The 25,688-nt window shown below is 43.2% G+C and overlaps 2 protein-coding genes across 2 annotated transcripts in view; one reads left to right on the top strand and one right to left on the bottom strand.

The window, feature by feature from the left end:
• The window catches only part of lyrm4 (LYR motif containing 4), a 29,389-nt gene extending 17,103 nt beyond the window's left edge, over window positions 1-12,286 (bottom strand). The window contains exons 1-2 of the mRNA XM_070928220.1: window positions 12,184-12,286; window positions 2,185-2,305 (exon numbers count right to left, since the gene is read on the bottom strand). Of these exons, the coding sequence (XP_070784321.1) occupies window positions 2,185-2,305; window positions 12,184-12,269 (207 nt within the window). The 5' untranslated portion in view covers window positions 12,270-12,286. The remainder of the gene's footprint in view (window positions 1-2,184; window positions 2,306-12,183) is intronic.
• Window positions 12,287-12,420: 134 nt separating this feature from the next.
• Window positions 12,421-25,688, top strand: part of fars2 (phenylalanyl-tRNA synthetase 2, mitochondrial) — a 106,980-nt gene continuing 93,712 nt past the window's right edge. The window contains exons 1-2 of the mRNA XM_070927916.1: window positions 12,421-12,547; window positions 18,094-18,298. The gene's annotated coding sequence lies outside the window, so the exon portion shown is untranslated. The remainder of the gene's footprint in view (window positions 12,548-18,093; window positions 18,299-25,688) is intronic.

The following is a 25,688-nucleotide window of genomic DNA, read 5'->3' as shown; positions in this document are numbered from 1 at the left end:
ACTCGGGATGCAGATCTGGACTGTTTAGTCTAATTCATCTGCTTTGTGTGTAAAAGTTCATTCTCCATCTCATCCACGGTTGTTGTATTTGGTAGGAGAGATATTTACCCCTGTGACTGAGTGAACACTAGAAACAGACAGCATCCACGGGGAGGTCAAAGGTCATCGGCCACCAGAGACCATCTCAAGCCACATAGTCATGAGAAGTCGGCAAAACTCATCTGTTACGTCTTGTTTCCAACATGATCGTCACTGGTTTGACCTGCGGCTTCATTTTCAGAAGAATTCATGAAACAAACCGACTGCTATCTTTTTATCATTTTTGATATAAAATGTTTATTGCGACTACAAATCACACTGCTGCACGTTTAACACTCACACAAAAATCTTTTGAATGTCATTTATTTTCATTCCATTACATTTGAAATAAATCAGTTTCATACGTCTTTCTTTTCCCTCTGGGGATCAATGAAGGCTTATTTTATCTCCACAGTAGAGAGTTAAAACAATCCGATAAAGAATCATGGAACAAAAACAACCCTTTTTGAAAAGGATCCCCTAAATTTGGTTATTTAAAGAACTGCAACTTCGATTTGAGTGAAAATAAGACGCTAAATTACCTAAAACATGTTTGGCCTTTCTGTGCTGACGTCTCTTGTTACTCATTGATTGATAAATCTGTGGTTTTATTTATTCTTCTGTGTCATTTGATGAAAGATATTTCATTTACAGTGCACAAACAGTCTCTACCTCTCCTCCTCCTCCTCGTCTTCCTCCCCCCTCTGTCTGTCATATAAACACACTATGGATTTGTACGCAGGGGAGGAAACCTAAAGCCAGAGAGCAGCAAACACAAGCAGTACGTTAAAGTGTGTGTGTGTGTGTGTGTGTGTGAGTGTGTGTGTGTGTTATGGATTTTTCCAGAAGCCTGTAGTATTGCAGCAGGGTTGTAACAAGGTGCATCTTCCTCCTCTGATACGTTTAATCCACGAGTCAGTGTGGGCGAGATGCAGAGAAGAAAACACACGCCGCCCCGCTTCAGTCAAACAAGAAACCCAGTAAACCCCCGGCCCCCCCCCCAGCCAATCCACACCACACTGATGTTGTGCACCGCGTGTCGAACCCGCCACGTCTGCTGATGTCTACATTAAACTGCGCTGCCGTTGGCGTCAGTGGATGTGTGAAAACTTGTCACAGCCTCTTAGACACAAACCTTTAAAGGCACACAGGAGGAGAGCGTTTGGGTAACACAGATGATAGATGATGATATCCATCCTGCCTCAGTCACATTTCTTGGCTCTCACATTGACAACATAAAGACCGCATCGTCTGAAGCCCAGCAAGACCTTTAGCCACGCTAGCTGCATTAGCTTTAGGGATGCTAATGCTGGTGGGAAACATATCAGATGGACTGTCATGACGTTTGGTTTGAATGTGTCCAACTCTTTGGGTTATGACCAAAAACCTACAAGACAACAGCCCCATCCTCATCCTCAGCTGGTTACTTCATGTGCTTCATCTGATCATCTCCTCTCATGGTTTCCTCTTTTCTTTTAGAAATGTATAAATATCACAACTCTTCCATCGATTATGTGGCTGCCTGCTGCTCGCAGATGTCAGAAGTATGTAAATGTAATCATTCAAATTTAGACTGTGACTCTGCAGACTCAGTAAAGCCAAATATAAGTGTGTGTGTGTGTGTGTGTGTGTGTGTGTGTGTGTGGTAAAGATCCACCATATGACTCAGTCCACTTACACACTCCTCCCACCCTGCCCACAGTGTGTGTGTGATGCACGACTCAAAAATCCCACTGTTATAACATATGCACACACACACACACACACACACATTTATTTAGCTGTGTGTGAGTGTGTGTGTGTGTGTGTGTGTGTGTGTTGAGATGAAAGGCAGTAAGAAAGAGGCAGACAGAGAGACTGTCAATCCCCTGTTGGGATTGGCTGAGAGGCTGCTGATGCATTATGGGAACAAAGTGAACAACAGAGAAGGTGATTAGCTCAGAGTTGCCACGGTAATGAGGGAGTGTGTGTGTGTGTGTGTATGACAGGTGGTCAGTCAGTACACAGGTGTTCATCTGCATACTAGTCAACCTGGTTAACCTGAGGGAGAGTCTGCAGTCTGTGTGTGTGTGTGTGTGTGTGTGTGTGTGTGTGTGTGTGTGTCACCTGTCTCTGTATCAGTGCCAGTGTCTGCTGTCCCTCCACCATCAGTCTCTCCACCGTTTTTGGATCCTCTACTTTCCTGTTGGCCCTGAAGGCATCACGCACCCGCCGCAGTGCATAGGTCCTGCAACACACACACACACACACACACACACACACACACACACACACACACACACACACACACACACACACACACACACACACACACACACACACACACACACACACACTTTAGTTTCATTGGATCCATTTACAGTGAAAAAAGAAAACAATATCGGGCAGTGAAGACAGAAGATAATAAAAACAACAAACACGTGCAGTCGAGACTCCAAACCCTCCGAGGGGTTTAAAAAAGCAAACAACAAGCAAACAAACACAAAGTTAAAACACAGAAACCTGAACAACAGAAAGAATCCAGACAAATGAGTGCAGATGAGATGAAAACTTTAGAACAAGTCACTGATGTATCTGAGCGACACGGGAACATCGAAGTGCTGCAAACTGGACCCAAACGGTCTAAACCAGCTGGACTGAACCGGTTTCTAAAACGGCCACCAGACGCAGGCTCCAAGTTCACCTGGACTTCATTTGACTGATTCAACTTTAAGAATACAGTCGACACATTTCCACAGACGTTCAGACGTCAGTGGCTTTGACTTCTACAGTGTTTAGTTACAATTTATGAATAAAATGATTCATTTAAAAAAGCTGTTATGAATCAAATTTAAATGATTGAAAAATGACAAACAATTAATTGGTTATCAACATAGTTGCAAATGAATTTTCTTTTGATCGATCGGTCGATTAATCGTTGCAGCTCTTCTCAGCTTAAATCCATGAGTCTCCGGAGTAACTGAACCACACCACAGGTTCATGTTATAATTCATTAGAATGTCAAGTCTTTTTAATTTAGCATGAGTTTGGTACAGCGAATGGCTCTAAATACTACAGTTCCCATCAGCCTCAGCGAGCGTTGCTACGGAGAAGAAGCCAGTCAGAGTCTGAAAGTGAACTTATTTAAACTGCTGAATGTCTTCACAGCTTTCTACAAAGTCACATCTTCACACAACAGAATCTGAAGCTCAGCGATTGGATGTCTCGTACTGAAATGCACCCTGGGAGTCGTAGTTGACTTCTCCACAGGCTTCTTGCACCTCTTTTTTATCAAAGAACCAGATATTTTCTAACACAGTTGTTCATCTCTTGTTCTGATGAGAGTTTCATGTCCGGTTCATGTCCGACCCGGACGCCTAGAATAACTCCTCACGCTTCACTCCAGTGAATCCAACAAGTGTTACGAAGCTCAGCCTCTAACACAACCCCATGATTATCACGCCATCCTGGGAATTTAAAGTGGTCTGCGAGGAGAGAAAGGCACTAAAGAGCCACTGGAAGTGAACATAAATATAAACTGAAGGTTGTTCTGTTCTCCCTGAGTTTCCATCATCTCTGTTGGTCAAACATCCAGACGAACTTCTCACTAAGAGTTGTAACTTTAGACTCAGCTTTAAGCTCGCAGGCCCCGACAGATGAAGCGGCCGAGCTGCTCTGTGCTCGGAGGGCAGCAGGACTCCACGCTTCGCTCCTCTGACCAGCGCTGATTTGATTTCCTGCAGCTTCTCACCAGAAAACACAAAGCGTGAGCTGCAGAACAGCCAGAGCAGACGCCGATCAATAACCCGACGCTCACTGAGAGTGTGTGTTTATCTAAATGAAAGAAGACTGTGTGTGTGTACAGTGTGTGTGATGGTCTTTGATATTCTTGTTCAAAGTCTGTGTCTCTTTGTCTCATCTTTATCACATCTTCACACCTCCTGATGCTCACACTGCTAAACTCATGAAGACCGTCTCTAGTTTATAGGACGACATCTACGATAATCACAATAAAATCATTATTTACTTGATGCTTAAATTAAACTCCCCATTTGTCTTCACTGAGCAGGTGTGCTGCTAGAGCTTCTAAAGAGTATATATATTTAATACAGAAGATAGTATTTATTAAAAAGGCCTGGTCACAGCAGAAACAATACGCTCGGTGACGCAGAAGCTACTTACAGTTACAACTGAACACGGTCTATATCTCCTCTACAAATAGCACCAGATCACATAATCCCTTCAAGGAAACTTCCCGCCACATCACGAGCTTCAGGTTTGTTGTAACTCCGGCTGAAACGTGGATATGAGCATGAAGTATTCCCTGGTAGATATACTGTTGTAATGTTCTCAGATCAGCCACAACAACGGCAGCTGCTGTCAAATCTAAACGTGGGTGTTAGAAATCTGCCAGATTGGACCTCAGCGACCTCAAATACAAACAGCGCTGGACACTCACTATGCTCATGTGTTGTTTCAGCTGCAGGCCACGAGGACCACACAGTCCAGAATAACAAACTACAGACGAGGAAGTAAATCAAAACACACAAATTGGAAACACTGAAGTATTTCCTGGCAGGAGCTGCTGAAGTGAAAATGATTATTGGTTTAATTTCCAGCTCTTTTTCTTGATGGACTCGGGCCTCATTACAGCTGGCAGCTCCTCTGATGTGGGGAAACTACTACATCGACCTTGGGAAGTTACAGCGCTGCCCGGCAAACCCATTCATCTTCTCCGTCTGTCTTTGTGTCTCCAGATCATTTAGGATTTAAGACAGAACCAATAAAAGTGTGATGGATCTGATTTACATGCTGTGGTTAAAGACGAGGAGCGAGGAAGGACGTGACGGAGGACTGACGAGGAAACGGGTCCAGGTTGGGTGGAAGGTGAGACGGAGGGAGAACGACAGCGATGGATGGAGGAGGAAGGAGGTGAGGGAGGATAAAAAGGATGAAGGAGCTCAAGGAAAAGAGGGAGGACGGAAGAAGTAAAGAGGGTTTGGAAGAACAAAGGAATCGAGGGAACAAAGGAATAGACAAAAAGAAAGACGGATAAAAGGAGGAAAAGAAAAAGATGAAACCATGGAAGTGAGGAAGGAAGAATGGTAAGAATGAAGGAGGGAGGGAATAAAAGGAAGGAGGTTTTAAGGAAGCAAAGGAGGAAGTCAAGAATAAAAACAAAAAATAAGGGAGGGGGAGTGGTCCACGCAGTAGGCAGGAGAGAAAAAAGAAAAAGAAATAAAAGGACACAGGAAGGAGAACGAGAACAGACGAAGGACAGAAGTGAAGGATGCAGAGGACAGAAGGGAGTGAACAAGGACGGACAGAAGGGAGGAAAAAGACAATATAGATGGAAAGAAATAAAAAGTAAAGTCAAGGATGGAAGGAAGTAAAGATGGAACCAATGAAAAAGGGAAGTACGAAAGACAAGAAACAAAGGAGGACAGGAAGGAACGTCTGACTCTTTTTAATTCTCAGTCTGAAGCTCAGCAGGACCGAAGACGAGGCCTTCAGGCTCCTCCATCAAACTGATTCACACAACCCCCCCCCCCACTAATGGACTCGGCATAATGAGCCCCGCCACTAATGAGCAAAACAAAAGACGGAGGGGGAAAAGAACAACAAAGAGATTAGAAAGTGCTGAAAATGATCAACAGGCAGGAAGGAGACGTTCAGCTGCTGGACAGGAAGTCACGCGTGATGATGACGAGTCAAACTTTGATGAAGGGCTGCGACAGTCACGGACACTCACCTGTTTCGTGGCCGCAGCAGGTGAGACAGGGAAAGGTCAAATACAAATACCTTTAAAAGGGTTACATGCGGTTCATATCTGAACAGACGCAGCAGCTGAACACATATAAGGACGTCTGTAAGTGATATTAATGTACAGTATTTGTTGACATTTCTAATATATTTTACATTATTACAGCTGTGTTTTGCTATCTTGTCATTCAGTGTGTGTTTATACAAATGCTACATGCTTGACCTTATTATTAACTGAGGCTGGATTTTTGACTATAATATTTATTATTTAATAATAATAAAAACGAACTGATGACGATGTCAAAATGTCTTTTATTCTTTTTATCGATTCTCGTGTCAAACACGCTTTCAAACCCGTCGAGACCTTTTTGTGTATTGACAGAGAGATGCTCCTGTGTGTACATTATTCTACACTTTATTTTAACTGTGTGTGAATGATTTATCTTTCCAAGCTTCAGAGGGAATCTGCTCGTGTGATCTTTGGAAGATGAGAAGGAGAAGAGATAAGAGGAGGTGGGGAGAGGAGATTAGGCAAGGGGGGAAGGGAGGAGAGGAAGGAGACGAGGAGGGAAGGAAAGGAGAGATGGAGGAGATTTTACACCATCACTGATTAACCAGCAGCTTTTGTCATCTTGTCACACACACACACGCACACGCACACACACACACACACACACACACACACACACACACACACACACACACAGTGTTTGACTGAATCCACCGGGGGAGTCATCATCAGAGATAGAGACATAAAGAGGAGAGAGACAGATGGAGAGACATCGATGACAAACCAGAGAGAGAGAGACAAAGTGAGAGACAGAATTTGACTCATAAAAGACAAAAACACTGAATCAGTTTGTTATTTGATGTCTTTCTGTTGTTGTTCCTACGCAGAGAAATGACCTACTTCTGACAGTCAGCGTCTTCCTCCTCCACCTCCCGTCTCCTCATCTCGTCCTCCATCTTTGCCTCTCTGTCCGTCTCTAACACACCTGAAGCTGTTAAAGAGGTGTTTTTGAGGCTATTCTACCACGCCGGAAAACTTCAGAATGTATCGACAGATATCAAAGTCAAAATATACGTTTACTAAGTCATAATTATGAGATGATCATGTAGCTAGGCTGATGGGAACGGTACTTGGTCATAAACCAAAGTCTTGTATACGTTTACATTTAAAGCTTCTGATAAAACGAAGACACAAAACAAATCGAATAAATAAATAAGGAACCTTTGGGATACTACTTCAAACGCTGCGTAAACAGTATTCAGGAACATCTGAGGAAATCAGTGTCTCGTTGTTTCAAGGCTTTTCAAGGTCTGCAGGAACCTTGAATTTATTGCTAAATGCTTTAAAAACAAATGTTAACATTTTCAACACAAACCTAAATAACGAGGTTTGAGTTGCAACTCGCCACCTGCTGGTCTGAAGCTGAACTGCAGTCAAAGTTAAATTCATTTTGTTTCCCGGTGTGGTCTACGTCTCCAGTGCTCTGTTCTATACCTCTCTGATATGTGTTTGATCCGTCTAGGTTTCTATTATAATAAATGAATGAATTCAGTTCTCCCCACAGCTCATTATTTTGCATCTGTTGCTTCTCCTCTTTGCTCACAGAAATCTTCCTCTTGATTCTAAAATGCTTTTTGTTTATTGTCGTCGACATTTTCGAGTGCTGACATGATCTGTTTTGTATGTTCATAAAAATCCAAACTCGCTAGATTACATTTCTGTGTTTAATATGTTCCGTTTCCTGCTGCAGTGATCTAATTTTCCTGCAGAGAATCATGCATTTTTCATCTCACTTCTGTTTATTTCCATGTTTTTTTCGCCTCTCTCTCTCTCTCTCTCTCTGACAAAGCTCTCCAAATTCAGCCAAACTCTCCCACCTCTCCTCCCAGGAAGTGCTGCGAGCGCCTGTATCAGCTGTTATTGTAGTCAGAGAGAGGGAGACAACAAAATACAGCCTGCAGCAACGTCTGGCATATTCAGGTCATTCCACAACAATCCAACAAGTACCAGGCACACTGTTTCCTCCACAAGCTGCAGCTTATGAGGGGAAGCCCACAGCGCGGTTAAAACGCTCTGTTCTGGCTTTTTTTCTTCATTCTTAAAAATGAGAAGTAGGAGAAGGTGTGACTGCTGGAGTCTGGATGCAGAATGTTTTGTCTCTGACGCTGATTAGTAAACTTCTTTATGTGTTCTTCATAAACTCAGAAAAAGGCAGCGGTGACAGCACCGAACCAAATAACATGACTCAGTAGGACGGTCACTTTTCAAACTTGTTAAAAACGTACAGTGCAGAAAGTGCTACAGGTTGTATCTTGTACTCCAGTGCGTTTATACAATGCAGTAAACTCTCTCTGTTAACTTTACATGGAGTAAAGTGACTCAGCTCATACAACATGTGCAGGACCAGATAGAGAATCATGATATTTGTAATTATTATCAACCAAAAAGAACAGCAACATACTTCGGTTTCTTTTCTTGCTCAAAAATAAAACAGAAAGAAATGTGACGTTGTGTTCATTTTGAATTGTTTCCATTTGTTTTGGAGCCCTAACTGGTGTTAATAACTTTCTTTAGGACATCTCGGGTCCAGTGCATGCTGGTACATGTAGGCACTTTGGGGCAGTGCCTACAGGCACCAGCGGACCGACTCCCCTCACATGAGGTCCGTGAGGCAGTGGACCGACCCAGCCGCCCGTCTCCAGGCAGATGGGGGGAATTTATTTTATTTGGACGAGCAGCAGCAGCAGGAGGCCATTTCTCATCTGGCCGCTCAATAATTCAACACAGCGGCCGTCCGCATGAAGGCGAGCAGGGAGTGGCGGCTCTCTGATGTCCGCGTAGAGTGCCGTGTGTTATGACAGCTGAAGACGCTGTCCCAAACTCACCCCCACCACACACACACACACACACACAGATGATGACTGTGCTGCTGCTGCAGAGCTAAAGATGAAGATGAGGCAATGGAAATGAGATGTACAGGCTCTACATTTGAGACCACGGTTGTTCAGTTTGTGGCAATAAAGCGCGTTTTGAACACCCAAACTGTAGCAGCTGCAGGAGGATGTGGCACGAGAACCCAGCAGATCATTGTCAAATTTAAAGAGTCCTGAATGTGAGCACAAACACATGCAGACCAGGAAGCAGTATCAGACCAGGTGCATTCTGGGCCTCAGTGTCCGGCTGTGTAGATTAAATATGTTGTCAGTTCCTGTGACTGCTGAATTCATGTATTAGCTTTTTAACATGTTTTTACCAGTTTACAATACAGACTGACCAATGCTATACACATCAGTTTGTTTTACTACTTTACTATGATGTTACTGCTGACACCTGAGTTTCAGCACTGATTCCAAAATAATAATAATAATAATAACAATAATAAAGAATAAACATATTTCTCTAAGAAACATTTAAAAAAATATTCTTTATTAAAGAAAAATTAAAAAATTCAAGAAAGAAGCCAAAGTTGTTTAAATGTTAAATGTTTGATGTAGAACTTTGTCTAAATAAATTAATTCTAAAATCAGGAACTCAGATGAAATAATCAGTAAACACGAGACTCTTGTCTGGTAAAAACAACAGGATTTTAAAAATTATCGTCATGATATGATTCCACCGAACATCAATATACGTGAAAGTTATATTAAAGTTAACATAAGACTGAGAAGCTACAGACACCTGCTCTACCTGCTGCTTCCTGTCCTGAACATACAGTTTCCATCCAACACTGTACATTCATGGATAGAACCGAATTAAAGCTTCACTGCTGTGGTAATAAATGCAGTAAGATCACTGAAAACTCAGGTCAATATAAACTAGTTTTGAGACATGATATAAAAAAAACAGGTGCAACTTCAGCAGATCAAATTCAATATTAATCTAAAATCAGTCTGAAGCTACTGAGACTATTAGCTTCACAGCAGCCGGCTGGATGGATTTCCAGAATAAATGCAGAGTGTGTCATAGCCAGTTAGGCAGAACACACTGAGTCCTGATGGGACCCCAGCTGCAGGAGGCCTGCAGACAAATCAGGTCAGTGGTCAGGTACAAACTAGGCCACGGACTCTGGCTCTGAACCAGTGCCGAGTTTACAACAGCAGACTCACTAATAAAGCCTCTGAGCGCTCCGTCGAACACACTGTTGCAGACTCATATCTGCTGACCGTGTGGACAGCAGAAGTCTAGTCCGAAAACTGATTCATGTTCAGTCAATCATTCCAGTCAGACAGCTACGGACAAAATATCAAAAACACCTCGCACACCTCCAAAATGACACCTCAACATTAACTGAACTCAATTAGTCTATCGATGGAACGATAATCAGCAATGATCGTTGCGAGTCATTTTTCCAAGAAAGCAAAAGCAAAACCTAGTCCTCCAACAAGCCTGACTCAGCAGTATGTTGCAGGGTTCACTCAGTGTGTCAACATGGAAATGCCAAAATAAAAAATTATGTAATATCCTGTAATGTCATTCCTCATTTAATATCTATGTTTTAGTGATCTTTAACAAACACCATTTCCCACAAACTGTTGTGGGTTAAATATCCGACAGACTGGAGCTGTGAGAATGACAGGGAGGGCTGAAGCGTGGGTGGATATCATGGACGACAGAGAAACAGTCACCACGGTGACCAATACGCTTGCTGCCATGCTGGTAAAACTTTATGGGAGCCGTAGTTTTTTTTTTTAATGCTAACTAATCAACTGTTGTCAAACCAGCAGATGTTTTGGCCACTTAGGAAACCTGTTAGCAAACAGCTGCTCATTTCCACCTCCAGCAGTTACAGAGTCGTGTTTGTGTCACCTGATGAATGAAGTCCAGTATTCTCTGTCTGTCTCTCTGTCTGTCTGTCTCTCTCTCTGTTAGCTCTGTTTTTGGTCTCCACCACCTCCAGAGGGAAACATCTGTCTCTTTAGCTGCTAAACGCTGCACTACGTTCAGCAGCTCGTCTCTGAGTCCGCTGCTGCTGAGCAGCTTGTGTTCAGCTGCTGCTGGAAACACACTGGACCAGACCACAGACTGTATATAAAGATGGCCGACGCGTCTCCACCACAGACTGTATATAAAGATGGCCGACGCGTCTCCACCACAGACTGTATATAAAGAAGGCCGACGCGTCTCCACCACAGACTGTATATAAAGATGGCCGACGCGTCTCCACCACAGACTGTATATAAAGATGGCCGACGCATCTCCACCACAGACTGTATATAAAGATGGCCGACGCATCTCCACCACAGACTGTATATAAAGACGGCCGACGCGTCTCCACCACAGACTGTATATAAAGAAGACCGACGCGTCTCCTCCACAGACTGTATATAAAGACGGTTGACGCGTCTCCACCACAGACTGTATATAAAGATGGCCGACGCGTCTCCACGTCCTCCCACTGTACAAAAATGAAGCCAAAATATCCCGGATATGGCTACTGCCATCTTGCGCAGGACGGGGCGGGGTTTGTGACATATACTACAGGCAGCCACGGGGGGGGGGGGGTTGTCATGTCGTCCATCTTTGTATACAGTCTGTGGACTGGACAGTAAAGCTGCAGGAGAAACAAAAACAATGAGCTGAAAATCGCTAAAATGCTTCTAGCTGAAGGGTGGTGATAATTGATTAAATGAAAAAATAAAGTCAGCAGATTAGTCAACAATGAGATAATCTTTAGTAGCAGCCCCATTTTAAACTGTGTTTGAGATATAAGAAATCTTTTTTGATTATGAAGCCGATAAAATGGGGTAAAAAAAAACACCAGTATGGTCCTTTAAGTGATTAGAGACACCTGTGGAAGTCTGGACCGGGAGCACTTAAGTACTCAATGGGCTTAAACGCAGTTTTAAACCATGTTTGTTCATTATATATTAACATAACCTCACCAACTAACTACCACAGTATTAACATAACCTCACCAACTAACTACCACAGTATTAACATAACCTCACCAACTAACTACCACAGTATTAAGATAACCACACCAACTAACTACCACAGTATTAACATAACCTCACCAACTAACTACCACAGTATTAACATAACCTCACCAACTAACTACCACAGTATTAACATAACCTCACCAACTAACTACCACAGTATTAACATAACCTCACCAACTAAACACCGAACACACGATGTGAACAACTCCGTGAATCTGTCAGGACTTTCAGTGACATGAGTCTGTGCGGATGTTGTGTTTTGTAAGCGTCGGATAACAGTTATGACACCGAATCTGTCAGGCTGGCTGATGTAAACAGAGCCGTTAGCTGCTACATTAGCATCTTTCCAGCCGCTGACACTCGATTTAAACCGACCAGCAGGATCGTTCAGATCAGTCAGAGGTCATCTCTTACCTGAAGTTGTACGCGGGGAACTTATTGCTCTCTCTCAGCATCATTCTGTACAGAGAAATCACCTGTACTCGTGTGGACGCCGCCATGATGTTGCTAACTACGCTGCTCGGTGACCGCTTAAGCCGCAGGACCCTTAATGACGTGTGTCCTAACGAGTGCCTGTCCACAAATACGAGTTTCCTGTGACAGTTTCTCTTCCTGTGTGTATTTATTTAAAGTCAAATCCACATTTACAGACGTTGCTGTCATAAAAAGTTAACATTAAAAAGGTTTTTTGAATTTCGGATAAGAAATACAGTCCAGTAGATACACAGGCACGTCTCCGCCGACTGAATAGCAGCTCAACGCTGGAGTCTGACAGAAGGTGAGTTAGCTTTGCTCATTTTATTCTCTTAAATGAGAACGTTAATACACAAATGATACGTTTTAATGAATGAACGATATTGTGAGGTTATAGCGCCTGACTTCAGAACACAACCCGGCAGCATGTCGGGTCACACAGCGCTTTATTTCCCCCACAAATATCCTTGTTATGGGTCAGCATGTTAGCTAGTCTGCTACAAACACTCCTGACAGAACTACAGCTATAAAGTTAGCTTGTTTAAGTGTTTTGAGTTAAACCATTTACAGAAACAAAGCTAGTGACACCTCAGAAAATCTGCATGTAAAGTCATGCAAGTTATCATGCAGGCACGTGGTGTTGGTATTACTGTGTGCACAAGTGTGGCGTCACTACATGACCTTTCTGTCAGGTGACCTGGCCATGGCCTGACCATTGCATCAGACATTAAACTAAACCTCATGAACCCACATGTTCCCAAGAACCCCTTAAATGTCCCTGTTAGTAGTTTCAAAGTTTGATCAAACATGTTTTCATGGTTTGATAACATCATAATAAAGATAAAATCTTTAGACTTAAAAATTAAAGCTCTTTGTCAGATTTCTCTTGACCTAACAATGCTGCTAAATGTCTCTTAAGTTGGTTGAGAACAGCTTGGATGGATGACTGATGATATAAACTATATGTTATCTGAACTATGTATAATTCAGAATATTGTAGTTTCAGTTGACCAGCTGCAGCTGCTGCTTTGTTGTAAGCTGTTATCTGAAAACACACTTTAAATTTCTTTTCTTTTCTTTTCATGCATCTCATGTCACTTATTTGTTCATGTCATATTGAGTCCCCTTATTTTCTGTTTTCCTCTACCAGCAGCAGACTTTCCTCTCTGCTCCAGTTTAGTTTTCTTTTACTTTTAGGTTACTTGTTGTTTTCGTTCTGTGTTAATTGCTGCTGGAGATATTAGAATTGTTACACAAATTAAATTCATTTAAAAAATATAGTTTATATGATTTATCGAAATAATAATAATCGTTTAGAGAAGATTTCAGGATTTATGAAAGAGAATGTTGTAATAAATCAATTAGTTCTGAGGACTTTTGAGGACTTCACTTTGGACACTATTTTCTGACTAAAGGATTAATCGATTATTTGTAGAAATAGTCGACAGATGAATCAATAATGAAGATACCTTGTTAGTTGCGGCCATACATGGTGAGCTGAAGTGTTGAGGTCAAGGACAGCTTTGTGTTCTTGTACGTGGATTCTCACCTTTGACCTCTGGATCAGTTTGAGTCAGCTGGGCCAAGAAGAGGAGGAGGTGTTGTCACACACACACACACACACACACGTAATCACACCCACACACACACATGTACACACGTGCACGCACACACAAATATCAGTGGATATCAGAGACCTGAATTGACTGAAATGAAATAGCATCAACACGGGACTGTGTGTGTGTGTCCGTCCTCCTCCTCTCCGGATCAACAAGCTCCTCTGCACAGTTCGCTCCACAGACTGAAGTAGGTGGACAGGTGTGTGTGTGTGTGTGTGTGTGTGTGTGTGTGTGTGTGTGTGTGTGTGTGTGTGTGTGTGTGTGTGTGTGTGACAGTATGATCTTTAGCAGTGGATGTGTGAAAGGTCAGAGACACATCCTGTTTGTTGATGTCCTGCTGTCTTTTAGTGTAAAGGTCAGTGCCACTGCTGTGTGTGTGTGTGTGTGTGAGATGCAGCGATTGTGTTGCCATTGTGTGTCTAAGTATTCAGATACATGCTAATGTGGACCAAAGTGTGTTTTATGAGTAGTTGTGTGTGTGTGTGTGTGTGTGTGTCTATCGTTGTGGTTTTGAATCTTTTACTGCAGATTATCTACAGGCTCTCTGTTTAAGTTTTAACTATGTTACATTAATTGCCTTTCATTTAATTTAATTACTTTTGGGAAGTGAGGACGAGGGATGCGCCAATCCAACTTTTTTCTCCCCAAATATTGATTCTGATACCCAAACAGGTCTACAGGGGTGGGCGATATGGCCAAAATCTTCTATTACAGTATATGTAATTTTATATCACGGTAACGGTACATATCACAATACAGTAATTGTTCTGCACATTCAATTAAGAAATGGTTTAGAATAACTCTACTTAATAATAACTTAATGCTCTCTCCTCCTTCATGTTTTCTTGTTACTCTCTTCTTTTGCGGCGGTTGGCAAACCAGCTTAGAGATGCATCACTGCCACCAACTGTTGATAAGCAGTCCTGCTGCCCAAATCACGTCACCTTGTGAGGCAGCTGGATTCACGACAATCTCTTGAGAATCCAGACCCGGATATATAGCAGACAGCTTATTTTGCTTATATATTTTTGACCATTAAGGCTGCAACTAACAACTCATCATCAATTAATCAACAAATCGCTTCAGCTCCAATGAGCATTTAAGTCACATAGCAGGAGGGACACTCACTCATCTAATTAATCGAATTAATCAATAAATATTCTCATCACCGTTATTATTTATCAGACAGAATAAAGAACTCTGCTGTGTTATCTCCTATCAGGGAATGGATTATGTCAATGAGGGTCCTCACAAGTATAGAAGTAGACAAGTGTGTGTGTGTGTGTGTGTGTGTGTGTGTGTCCCTGCAGAGCCAGCTGACTGACGGACGGCTCTGCAGGAGCGACAGATCAATAAAGGAGGATTTCCTTCAGTCCCAGCTGACTGGACGAACTCTCTCCGTCTAATCGCAGCTTTCAGTCTGAATCCTGCAGATCAGCAGACGCTGCTGTCAGTGTCGCTGTTCACACTCGGCTCCTAAACGCTTTTTATCCAGTGTCACACCTGCTTCTTCACTATCAAACACAGTCTGTGTTGTTGGACGGTGTTCTCAGTATCTGAAATAAAACGTTGTTGACAATCAAGATGAACTGAAGTGAAACCGAAATCTTACTTTTGAAAAATATTTGATGGAAGAGAAAGGCCACAGCCAAGAAATGCTTTTGTGAGGCGTTCATGATGAGAACGAGGATGGTGTCGATATCGGCCTCACACCAATTTCCTGTCATGTTTTCTGTCGCACGTTTTGCAGCCGGAAGACAGCAGTCAGCTTTTGTAGTTTTTACTGGAAGAGTGGAGAAGCTGAGATTTTATACTTCTAGACATGTTTTTGTGTTGTTACACTTGAATTTTCTCAGTAAAACGTCCTGACTTTCTTTCTTCTTTCTTCCTCCTGAAGGCAAACATTATCTGCTGGAGTGAAGGGGGGCTAACAGTTTGACATAAAAGGCTTAATTTACCCAGAATTCATGGCAAATTAGTCCTAGATAATGAAGAACTAGTCAGCTTAGGGCAGTGGATGAGTTCAGGTCGTCCTCTACCCGCGTGGTTATTATAGAGCCGGGGTGTCCAAACTTCACTGAGGGCCACGTAAAGAAAAATATAGGAAAGGCTGGGCCACTCACTAGAGGTGAGGTATGTAACTTTAGTGTATTAAAGTTAACAAAATCAATCAAATGTAGGTAAATTATGCTTGATAACTGAATATGCTTAAAGAAAACAGCCTACATCACAACTTTCCATTAATGGGTTTTCATTTATTTTGTTACAAACAGGGTTGGCAGCTCATTGTCAAAACAGCAGCCTCAGATTGCTTCTTAGTCAGGATGGTGATCCTCCTCCACAGCCCTGTATGAAGGCAGACAGGGGGATGGGTATATTTAAGCTAGTTACACAAATACATCAACTAACATTTGTTAGACAATGTTATCAACTTTAATTGACTGAATTTATTAAGTAATTGGGCTTGTGAACACATGAACAGTGTAATATATTTGAACTCACCTATAATGGGACCAGCGTTGCACTTAGTGGGAGCAGTGATGCTGCGCTTTGGACTGAAGGACGGCTGGCAGGTCAGGAGTAAGTTTGGTGGTTGAGACGCGATCACAGAGATGGCTGTTGGTTCTCAATCTGCTTTTGTTCAGCGTTAACAGAGAAAACGTTTGCTCACATATGTACGTCGAGCCGAACAGACTCGTCATTCTTTTTGCGTGGCGTCGCATCAGAGGAAACGTGGCCTTTTCCAAAGCTGATGGAGAGAAGCTGATGGTGATTCTTCAGAGAATCGTCGCACTGCATTTCGATCAGTTCTAATTGCAGACTCTCTTCCACTTCTTCTGCATCTGATTTCTCTCTCAATGACAGAAAAATCTTGGAAGCGCTGGCTGAATTCTGTCATGAGAGATGTGATCACACACACATATTTCCCCTTTTTAGCAGAAAGGTTGGCCTTTGGAAAAGCATGTTTGATTTCGGGGTGGATGATACAGTGCATTTTAACAGCCTCACCTCCACCCTCTCGCACCCTGGCGCACACCCACCATAGAGGCCGTTCCTTTGCGCTCGCCTGTCATAGCTGGCGCCCCATCCGTTGTAACTCCACACAGCTTGTCCCATTTAAGTTCCATCTTGTCAATTGCATCAGACACAGCTTCAAAAATGTCCTTACCCGTTGTCGTGCCCTTTAGACTCCTAAGATCAAGCAGCTCCTCCGTAATGCAAAAGATATCGTTAACTCCCCGCAAAAAAAAGAACAGCTGTGCTCTCATCACATGCAATTGAGTAAAAATGGAAAGCACAAGCTTTATGTGACACTTGATGTTTTAAGTTAGCTGACAAGTCTTCGATTCGCCGCACAACTGTGTTTCTGGACACGCTCACGTTGTTGAATTCCTGCATCTTTAGTGAGGCGCTGTTTTATGAAGTCATCTGAGAAAGGTTTCCCATGTCGCGCTGTGAGTTGAGCTACCTCGTAGCTGGCTATTGTGGCATTTTCTTGTGTTTTGTTAGCACGGAAAAAATACTGTTGTTGAGCTAGCAGGCTAGCTGCCATTTGCTTAACTTTCTCTTCCCGCTCAGCACCAGTGTAGGACGTGTAGGTCTGATGTTTGGTTTCATAGTGTCGTCGTACATTTTACTCTTTCATCACTGCAACAGTTTCATTGCAAATCAAACAGACACACTTCCCCTTGACTTCTATGAAGAAATATTCATTTTCCCACCATGTCTGAAATGTTCTGCACTCACTTGCTATCTTGCGTTTCTTTGGTTCTGCCATTTTTGGTCGTCCGTGGCAAATTTTTACTTTGATTAGCCTAATTGTTTTGTGGAGAAGCTGCCTTGTTGAAGACAGAAGCTCCACCTAGTGTTACAACTAAGAAGTACAAAACTGTCAAATGTAAGTTTCATGTGTGGGCCATATTCCATTATATTTTTTAATTAAATGGACCACTACGGGCCGTAGTTTGGACACCCGTTATAGAGCTTTGCAATGTTCACGATTGGTCATGGTTTAGCTGAAACGTCGTGTCTGTGTTGAGTTCCGTGGGCCTTCAGCAAACTGTTCAAAACCTCACTGGATCAAGTGAGAAATAGTTCCCGAGAGTTCCAGAAACTGCACATTGTGTCGACGTGAGTTTGTTTGATATGTTTGTCGGTTGTTTCTCTCTTTGAATCACCGCTGTGAGCTGCAGATTGAGTTTTCTGTCTCCTTTCTGCCTGGTGGATCAAGGTCCCCGACGTCCCTCCCATCGATCGCTTCCTCCCGTGTTCAAACCTGCGGAAGAATCCGTCTGGGACCCGTGATCCGAACCTGATCGCCTCCAACCCATACATCCATCCAGCTGACCCCCCCCCCCATCCACACATCCATCTTCTCCGTCCTCCTCCTCTCCGGATCAACAAGCTCTTCTGCACAGTTCGCTCCACAGGCTGAAGTAGGTGTGTGTGTGTGTGTGTGTGTGTGTGTGTGTGTGTGTGTGTGTGTGTGTGTGTGTGTGTGTGTGTGTGTGTGTGTGTGTGTGTCACGAGGCAGCAGTGAGTGTGAAGCTCTAACTAGCGTGTGGAGTGTGTGTTGCTGCAGTATGTGCAGAGTGTGTGTGTTGAACATCATATTGATCCTGTTCTGCCCTCTGCATTTTCCTTCTATCTGAATTCTTTAATGTGTGTGTGTGTGTGTGTGTGTGTGTGTGTGTGTGTGTGTGTGTGTGTGTGTGTGTGTGTGTGTGTGTGTGTGTGTGTGCGTGCGTGCACATGGGGCCGGAGCCCTTCGTGTTTTTGCTGATGAACTCTTAACACGCTCAGGTGATATAAAATATGTTAGATAGTTGAGTATATCACATGACTTCCTATGTTTTCTTTGGATATTTGGGGTGTTTGAACTCTTCCAGCTGAGACTGGGACTTCAGTCACGTAGTCGCCGAGAAAATATATTTCTAAACTACCAATTTGTTTTACCAGATGTCTTTTGAGGGAAACGTAATTGCTACCTGGATTATGTTTAACGTTTTTCTGCTGCACATTTGACTTTTTCAGTGATTAACCCAGACCTCAGTCTTTCCCTCGGCTGTGAGTGTCTGAGCAGAACTGTAAAAAAGTAAAATCATGCTTTTACAAAAGCTGGCTGGCACTACATTTCCTCTAAAGCGTATTGTCTGATGCAGATTAGAAGTAATAGATCATTTCTAGGTGACAGAGTTGCAGATGGGTGTGACCACAACATGATTTACTGACTTTCATTAAAGTCAATACAAACCTGTAAAATAAAATATTTATTTATTATTATTTGACCAGAATTGTCTTGAGATCGGGATTCCTCTCTTTTTTTAAATGCATTTTATATATTTATATATTTATTTATGAATGAATCTTTCTCGCTGCATACAGACGTTTGCGATGATTTTAGCTTTATTTGGAGTTTAATGTCGCACTCTGAAGTCGGCGCAGGAGATGTAAACAAACTCGACCTCTGCTTTAATTGGCAGAGAAATGCAAATGTAGTGAGAATGAGGCGACACTTTGATATGGTGGAGAGAAGCTGGAGGAAGTCCAAATCAAAGGCTACAGCGACTGCACTGAAGGGAACATCTGCAGCGATGATTCATAATGTTTACGGTGACAAAGTCAGAGTCCTGCAGAGGGTCAGGGACACACACATCTGCAGGACATGAATCCTCAAGGTGATGGAGGAGTTTGGGTTTTGCATCAATTAAACTGTGATCGTACAATAATGAACAAAAAGAAAACACAATAATTGACAGCAGGTGTTGAAAGAGGCGAGGCTGTGAAGAGAAGGCTGGAAACCCTTTACTATTTATTATGTGGTTCTCTGTAGAACCTAAGGGAACAAAAGGTACCAAAGGCACAGTTAGATTGTGTAGACAGAATCAAAAACTGCACTACTGTCACTGCTAGTTCACTTCTTAAACTTCCATTGACACAGTTTGATATGATGTTTGACAGTAAACTGGGTTTCATTGCTTCATTCATACACATCTCTGCTTCATACCCGGCACACTCCTGTGTTTAAAGACACTTGGACGTACAGCTTCTGAAAAACGGTTTGCGTCTATCGAATCAGGACTCTATCTAATCCCTGATTTTGTAATGACAGACACACACAGGTACACATACAGTGCATCCGGAAAGTATTCACAGCGCTTCACTTTTTCCACATTTTGTTATGTTGCAGCCTTATACCAAAATGGATTAAATTCATTTTTTTCCTCAAAATTCTACACACAACACCCCATAATGACAACGTGAAAAAAGTTTATTTGAGATTTTTGCAAATTTATTAAAAATAAAAAACCTGAGAAATCACATGTACATAAGTATTCACAGCCTTTGCTCAATACTTTGTTGATGCACCTTTGGCAGCAATTACAGCCTCAAGTCTTTTTGAATATGATGCCACAAGCTTGGCACACCTATCTTTGGGCAGTTTCACCCATTCCTCTTTGCAGCACCTCTCAAGCTCCATCAGGTTGGATGGGAAGCGTCGGTGCACAGCCATTTTCAGATCTCTCCAGAGATGTTCAATCGGATTCAAGTCTGGGCTCTGGCTGGGCCACTCAAGGACATTCACAGAGTTGTCCTGAAGCCACTCCTTTGATATCTTGGCTGTGTGCTTAGGGTCGTTGTCCTGCTGAAAGATAAACCGTCGCCCCAGTCTGAGGTCAAGAGCGCTCTGGAGCAGGTTTTCATCCAGGATGTCTCTGTACTTTGCTGCATTCATCTTTCCCTCTATCCTGACTAGTCTCCCAGTTCCTGCCGCTGAAAAACATCCCCACAGCATGATGCTGCCACCACCATGCTTCACTGTAGGGATGGTATTGGCCTGGTGATGAGCGGTGCCTGGTTTCCTCCAAACGTGACGCCTGGCATTCACACCAAAGAGTTCAATCTTTGTCTCATCAGACCAGAGAATTTTGTTTCTCATGGTCTGAGAGTCCTTCAGGTGCCTTTTGGCAAACTCCAGGCGGGCTGCTATGTGCCTTTTACTAAGGAGTGGCTTCCGTCTGGCCACTCTACCATACAGGCCTGATTGGTGGATTGCTGCAGAGATGGTTGTCCTTCTGGAAGGTTCTCCTCTCTCCACAGAGGAACTCTGGAGCTCTGACAGAGTGACCATCGGGTTCTTGGTCACCTCCCTGACTAAGGCCCTTCTCCCCCGGTTACTCAGTTTAGATGGCCGGCCAGCTCTAGGAAGAGTCCTGGTGGTTCCGAACTTCTTCCACTTACGGATGATGGAGGCCACTGTGCTCATTGGGACCTTCAAAGCAGCAGAAATTTTTCTGTAACCTTCCCCAGATTTGTGCCTCGAGACAATCCTGTCTCGGAGGTCTACAGACAATTCCTTTGACTTCATGCTTGGTTTGTGCTCTGACATGCACTGTCAACTGTGGGACCTTATATAGACAGGTGTGTGCCTTTCCAAATCATGTCCAATCAACTGAATTTACCACAGGTGGACTCCAATTAAGCTGCAGAAACATCTCAAGGATGATCAGTGGAAACAGGATGCACCTGAGCTCAATTTTGAGCTTCATGGCAAAGGCTGTGAATACTTATGTACATGTGATTTCTTAGTTTTTTATTTTTAATAAATTTGCAAAAATTTCAAAAAAACTTTTTTCACATTGTCATTATGGGGTGTTGTGTGTAGAATTTTGAGGAAAAAAATTAATTTAATCCATTTTGGAATAAGGGTGTAACATAACAAAATGTGGAAAAAGTGAAGCGCCGTGAATACTTTCCGGATGCACTGTATATTAGCATTGGCTGTCCTCCTGTAGTCTAATTGAACCCAGCTGCCTGTTTCCCTCCATCCTTCAGTTATCGAGGGATGGAGGCAGCAGAGGAGATCAGAGCTGCGGCCTTCATTAGCTTTCATTAATAACGTCCAGCTCTCTCCCGCTGCCTTCGCCTGTAATTACTACCCGCCGTAGATTTCAACCAGGGAGACGTTGCCTCTGAATCTCATCACACCGCTCACTGCAGCCGCAGCCTCGTGTTTGACTTTGTTTGCTGGACCTTCGGACGATGTGTTTGGGAAGTGAAAAGGCTTCTGTTTAGACATGCAAATAACGGACAAGTAAACAAATGTTTACAAGACAACAGCGGCTTTTGCTTTTGAAACAGCACGGGGACGGACGGGGGACTAATAAACTGGTTAATCTGGTTTTGCACCAGACTGCAATCACCTCCACCAATCAGAGTTAAGGTTAGGTTGTAATCGGATCTACCCAGCAGTGCATTATGCTTTACTGCCGGACTCTGAATTCATTAGTGCTTCATTTGAATAATAAAACACTAAAACCCGACCGGGATTAAATGTGTGTATTAGAGCTGAATCTTAGAGTTACAGCCGAGGTGATTAACTGGCTAACGGCTGCTTTCAGTGGCGTTACATTTGCATTAGTGTATGTTGTGTCTCTTGGTTTCCGATCAGCCGGCTGCTTCACCACACGCAGGATCTGAACGTGGAGAGACCGTACATCAGCGTCACTGCAGTGAAAAGATGTCGAGACTGTTGTCAGCGTTGGGGAGGGCAGAGAGAGGAAACTGAACGACGAGTCGGATGTGACGAGAAACTGAGAGTTGCTCATTTGTTTACTCCATATGGCCAAAAGTATGTGGACACCTGACAACCTGAGGCTGAACTGTGTTGCATTTCACAGAGACGTGTTTCTGTTAGTTAGGCTGCCAACAAAGATTTAAATGGGGTGGACAAGATAATAGAAACACTACGTCCTCCAAAACACCTCTAACATCTAAATGACCTTCATGAAGGGACTGTTGTATTAGACTGCATTAGCTTTAGCTAAGTGTACACTGAAATATGTGACCATTGGTGTCACCTGCTGGAGGATTGGGATCATCGGGAGATTTGATATTTTGCTAATTTGTAAAATGTAGATGTAAATTTAAATATACGAGTTAATAAAAATGAAATGAAAATTTAACGAAGAATTTAAAAAACAACTTTTTTTAATCCATCGAGGTTGGAAACGTCTTCATATATATCAGTTGTGCTTCGCTCATCTGCCATGTTCTGGAAATCGTAATAAAGACATTGATTTTCTAATCAGTTCTAATCAGATGATGTAAAGCTGGAGTCGCTGCAGACTTACCCTGCAGTTGTTTACCTTTTCACAGCACACGTCTCCTGTTTCCTGTTTATTGTAAACATGTAATATCGCGTTTAATCGATTTTAATGGAAAGAGGTTGAACAGCAAAACCCATCGACCCCAAACGACGATTGATCCCACTGCTTCCCCAGACCATCTGCTGCACACACACACACACACACACACACAGACTTTACCAGCAGGTGTGTGTTTTTTCTTCTTTTTGGTCCAAACTTCAACACTTTCCTCCAGTATTGCTTTGGGTTTAACAGCAGAAGCGAGGACCTTCTCTGTCGGCTCTGTCCTCCTCTCTCTCCGTCTGTATCCTTTCATTATTCTTTACCTGCTGTCCTTTAGGTCTCTGAACTACATTTCCCAGGCGGCCCATTGTCTTCTGTGGAACCTTAATCACCCTTCCCTGGCACTCTTGGTGGGGTTGGAAGTGAGGTCGGACCCCTGGTGTACAGCGCTAATATCATTAGCTGAGAGGAAGGCGCCTGCCTGGACCTTGTTAATGACAGAGCATCACGTAACAACGTTAGCTGTTCGCAGGTCGGGGGGAATTAATGTGGAGGAAGATGAACGAAGACAAATATTCCATCAGACTATTTTGCCAGTTAGAAACTCATTTTGTTTGTCTGTCTGTTCCTCCCGTGTTTTGCTAAACGCTGAGGCATTTTATTCTGAAAAGCCAGATTCTGCTGCGTGTGTCCAATATCTTTGATGACTCGTCTTGAACTCATACAAACATTTATCCAATCGAATGTGATTTGGGGTGACTAGCCAGCTCGAACTTGATCGTTAGCATGTCGGTAGCTAGCAGAGCAGCGTCACAGGAGGAGGAAGAGCTTTGTCTCCGGAGGATGTGGCTGAGGTCTCATGTATTGATTCCTCCTGCATCCTTTTCTTTATTCTCCTTTCAGTTTTCCTTTCACCTCAAAATGGATCAGCCTACAGAAGTTTGGAGACTATCAATATCTGAATTTAGCCGAAGCACCACGGCGAGTTTGAATAAGCTCCACACAGTTCCTCTCCTATCACAGGCCTGAGAGCCAGTGGCAGCATGAGGAGGCGGCCGCTTGGACTGAAGTAATGACCTGGCCTAACATGCTAACTGTATTAGCGATGGGGAGTGCTAGCATTTGTTCTGCTGTCAGCGAAGACAAATTAGCTGCTGCGCTAATTGTTGGGAACCACAGGGAGATGCAGAGGATACAGCAGCAGTTTACTGTGTGTGTGTGTGTGTGTGTGTGTGTGTGTGTGTGTGTGTGTGTGTGTGTGTGTGTGTGTGTGTGTGTGATAACGTAGTCCTTTGTTGCCCAAATATCATCCAGGATGTCAAATTGATTTCTCTGGCGTGTGAGTTTGTGTGCACAGCCTTTCTACTGTGTGTGTGTGTGTGTGTGTGTGTGTGTGTGTGTGTGTGTGTTGTCCATCTGTTCTCTGGAAAGCCCTTCCTGAACCTGCTGAGCCCACCAGACCTTATTTCACACACACACACACACACACACACACACCATGGTGAGCTGCTCTGTTATGTAACATCCGACACACTTCCTGGACTCCATCACAGACTCGACTGTAACTCTGCTACATCCTGTCATTTCATCGGTGCCCCCCAACAGATATGGTAATGAGTGAAGTGGGAGGCTGCAGCTAACGATTATTTTTATTATCAGTTAATCTGCCAAATGGTTTGTCACTCGATGACACTGTCTTGTTTGAAACTGAGATATTCAGTTAACTTTTTTCTTTATGAAACACCTGACCTGGTCTTCTCTGCTTCCTCTTCTGACTGCAGGCTGTAACTGTATCAGGCCGACTGTCTCTTAGGTCGTCCTGTTAGTAGCACTTTGCAGGGCGGGACGCTACAGCACACTGCAGACTTTAAACATTAAAGTACCGGGCTTTTTCCTCGTTTTGTCGTTACACTGCAGCATCTGAATCCATGTTTTATGACCTGCGAGGCCTCGGCGGGTGTCTGAATGTTACCCCCCCCACACACACACAGTCTGCTGTCTCTATCTGAGCCTGTAAAAAGTGTGAAAATAAAACATTCAGCTGCTAATAAGGAGGCTGCAGAGTGTGTGGAGTTCTCTGAGGAGCTGATGGAAGATTACAGGAAAATAGAAAACAGCCAGCGACCCGAGAGTCTCACGGCTGCTCTCTGATGAGCTTCATAATGTATGTAAATATTAACAGTGTGTGTCTGTGTGAGTGATTGTGGGGGGTTTTATGCAATAATAATTAACCTAAATGTTGGTTGAATATATATCTATATCTGTAGATATAGATATATATATCTGAGCCTCTCTGTGGACGGACAGACGGTGAAAACAGGCGGTTTTTAGAAAACGGCTGAATTTCCACGTGTATTTTCTCGTTGAACTTATTTCCTTCATGAAACTATTCTCTCACCATCTCTCTGAGCTCTGGCAACACGAGACAAAGACGGACCGAGTTTTGATCGGCAGTGGAGACGAGGACTAGAACAGGAAGTCCAGCTTGGCTTCACCTTTTGTCTAAGAATCCACTGCAGTTGGAGCAGAATATATTTCCTTGTGAGAAACGGACAAAGTTTGAGGAGGGAGATCGTGCAGACCTGCAGAGGATATAAGAGTGTGCGGTCAGTCAGAGCAGACCTACAGGTCAGCTGCTCAGCCTTTCATCCTTACTCTGCTGCCAATTACTTTT

The sequence above is a fragment of the Enoplosus armatus genome, chromosome 21 (genome assembly GCF_043641665.1).
Source record: "Enoplosus armatus isolate fEnoArm2 chromosome 21, fEnoArm2.hap1, whole genome shotgun sequence".
NCBI lineage: Eukaryota > Metazoa > Chordata > Actinopteri > Centrarchiformes > Enoplosidae > Enoplosus > Enoplosus armatus.
This window is presented reverse-complemented; position numbering and strand designations above follow the sequence as displayed.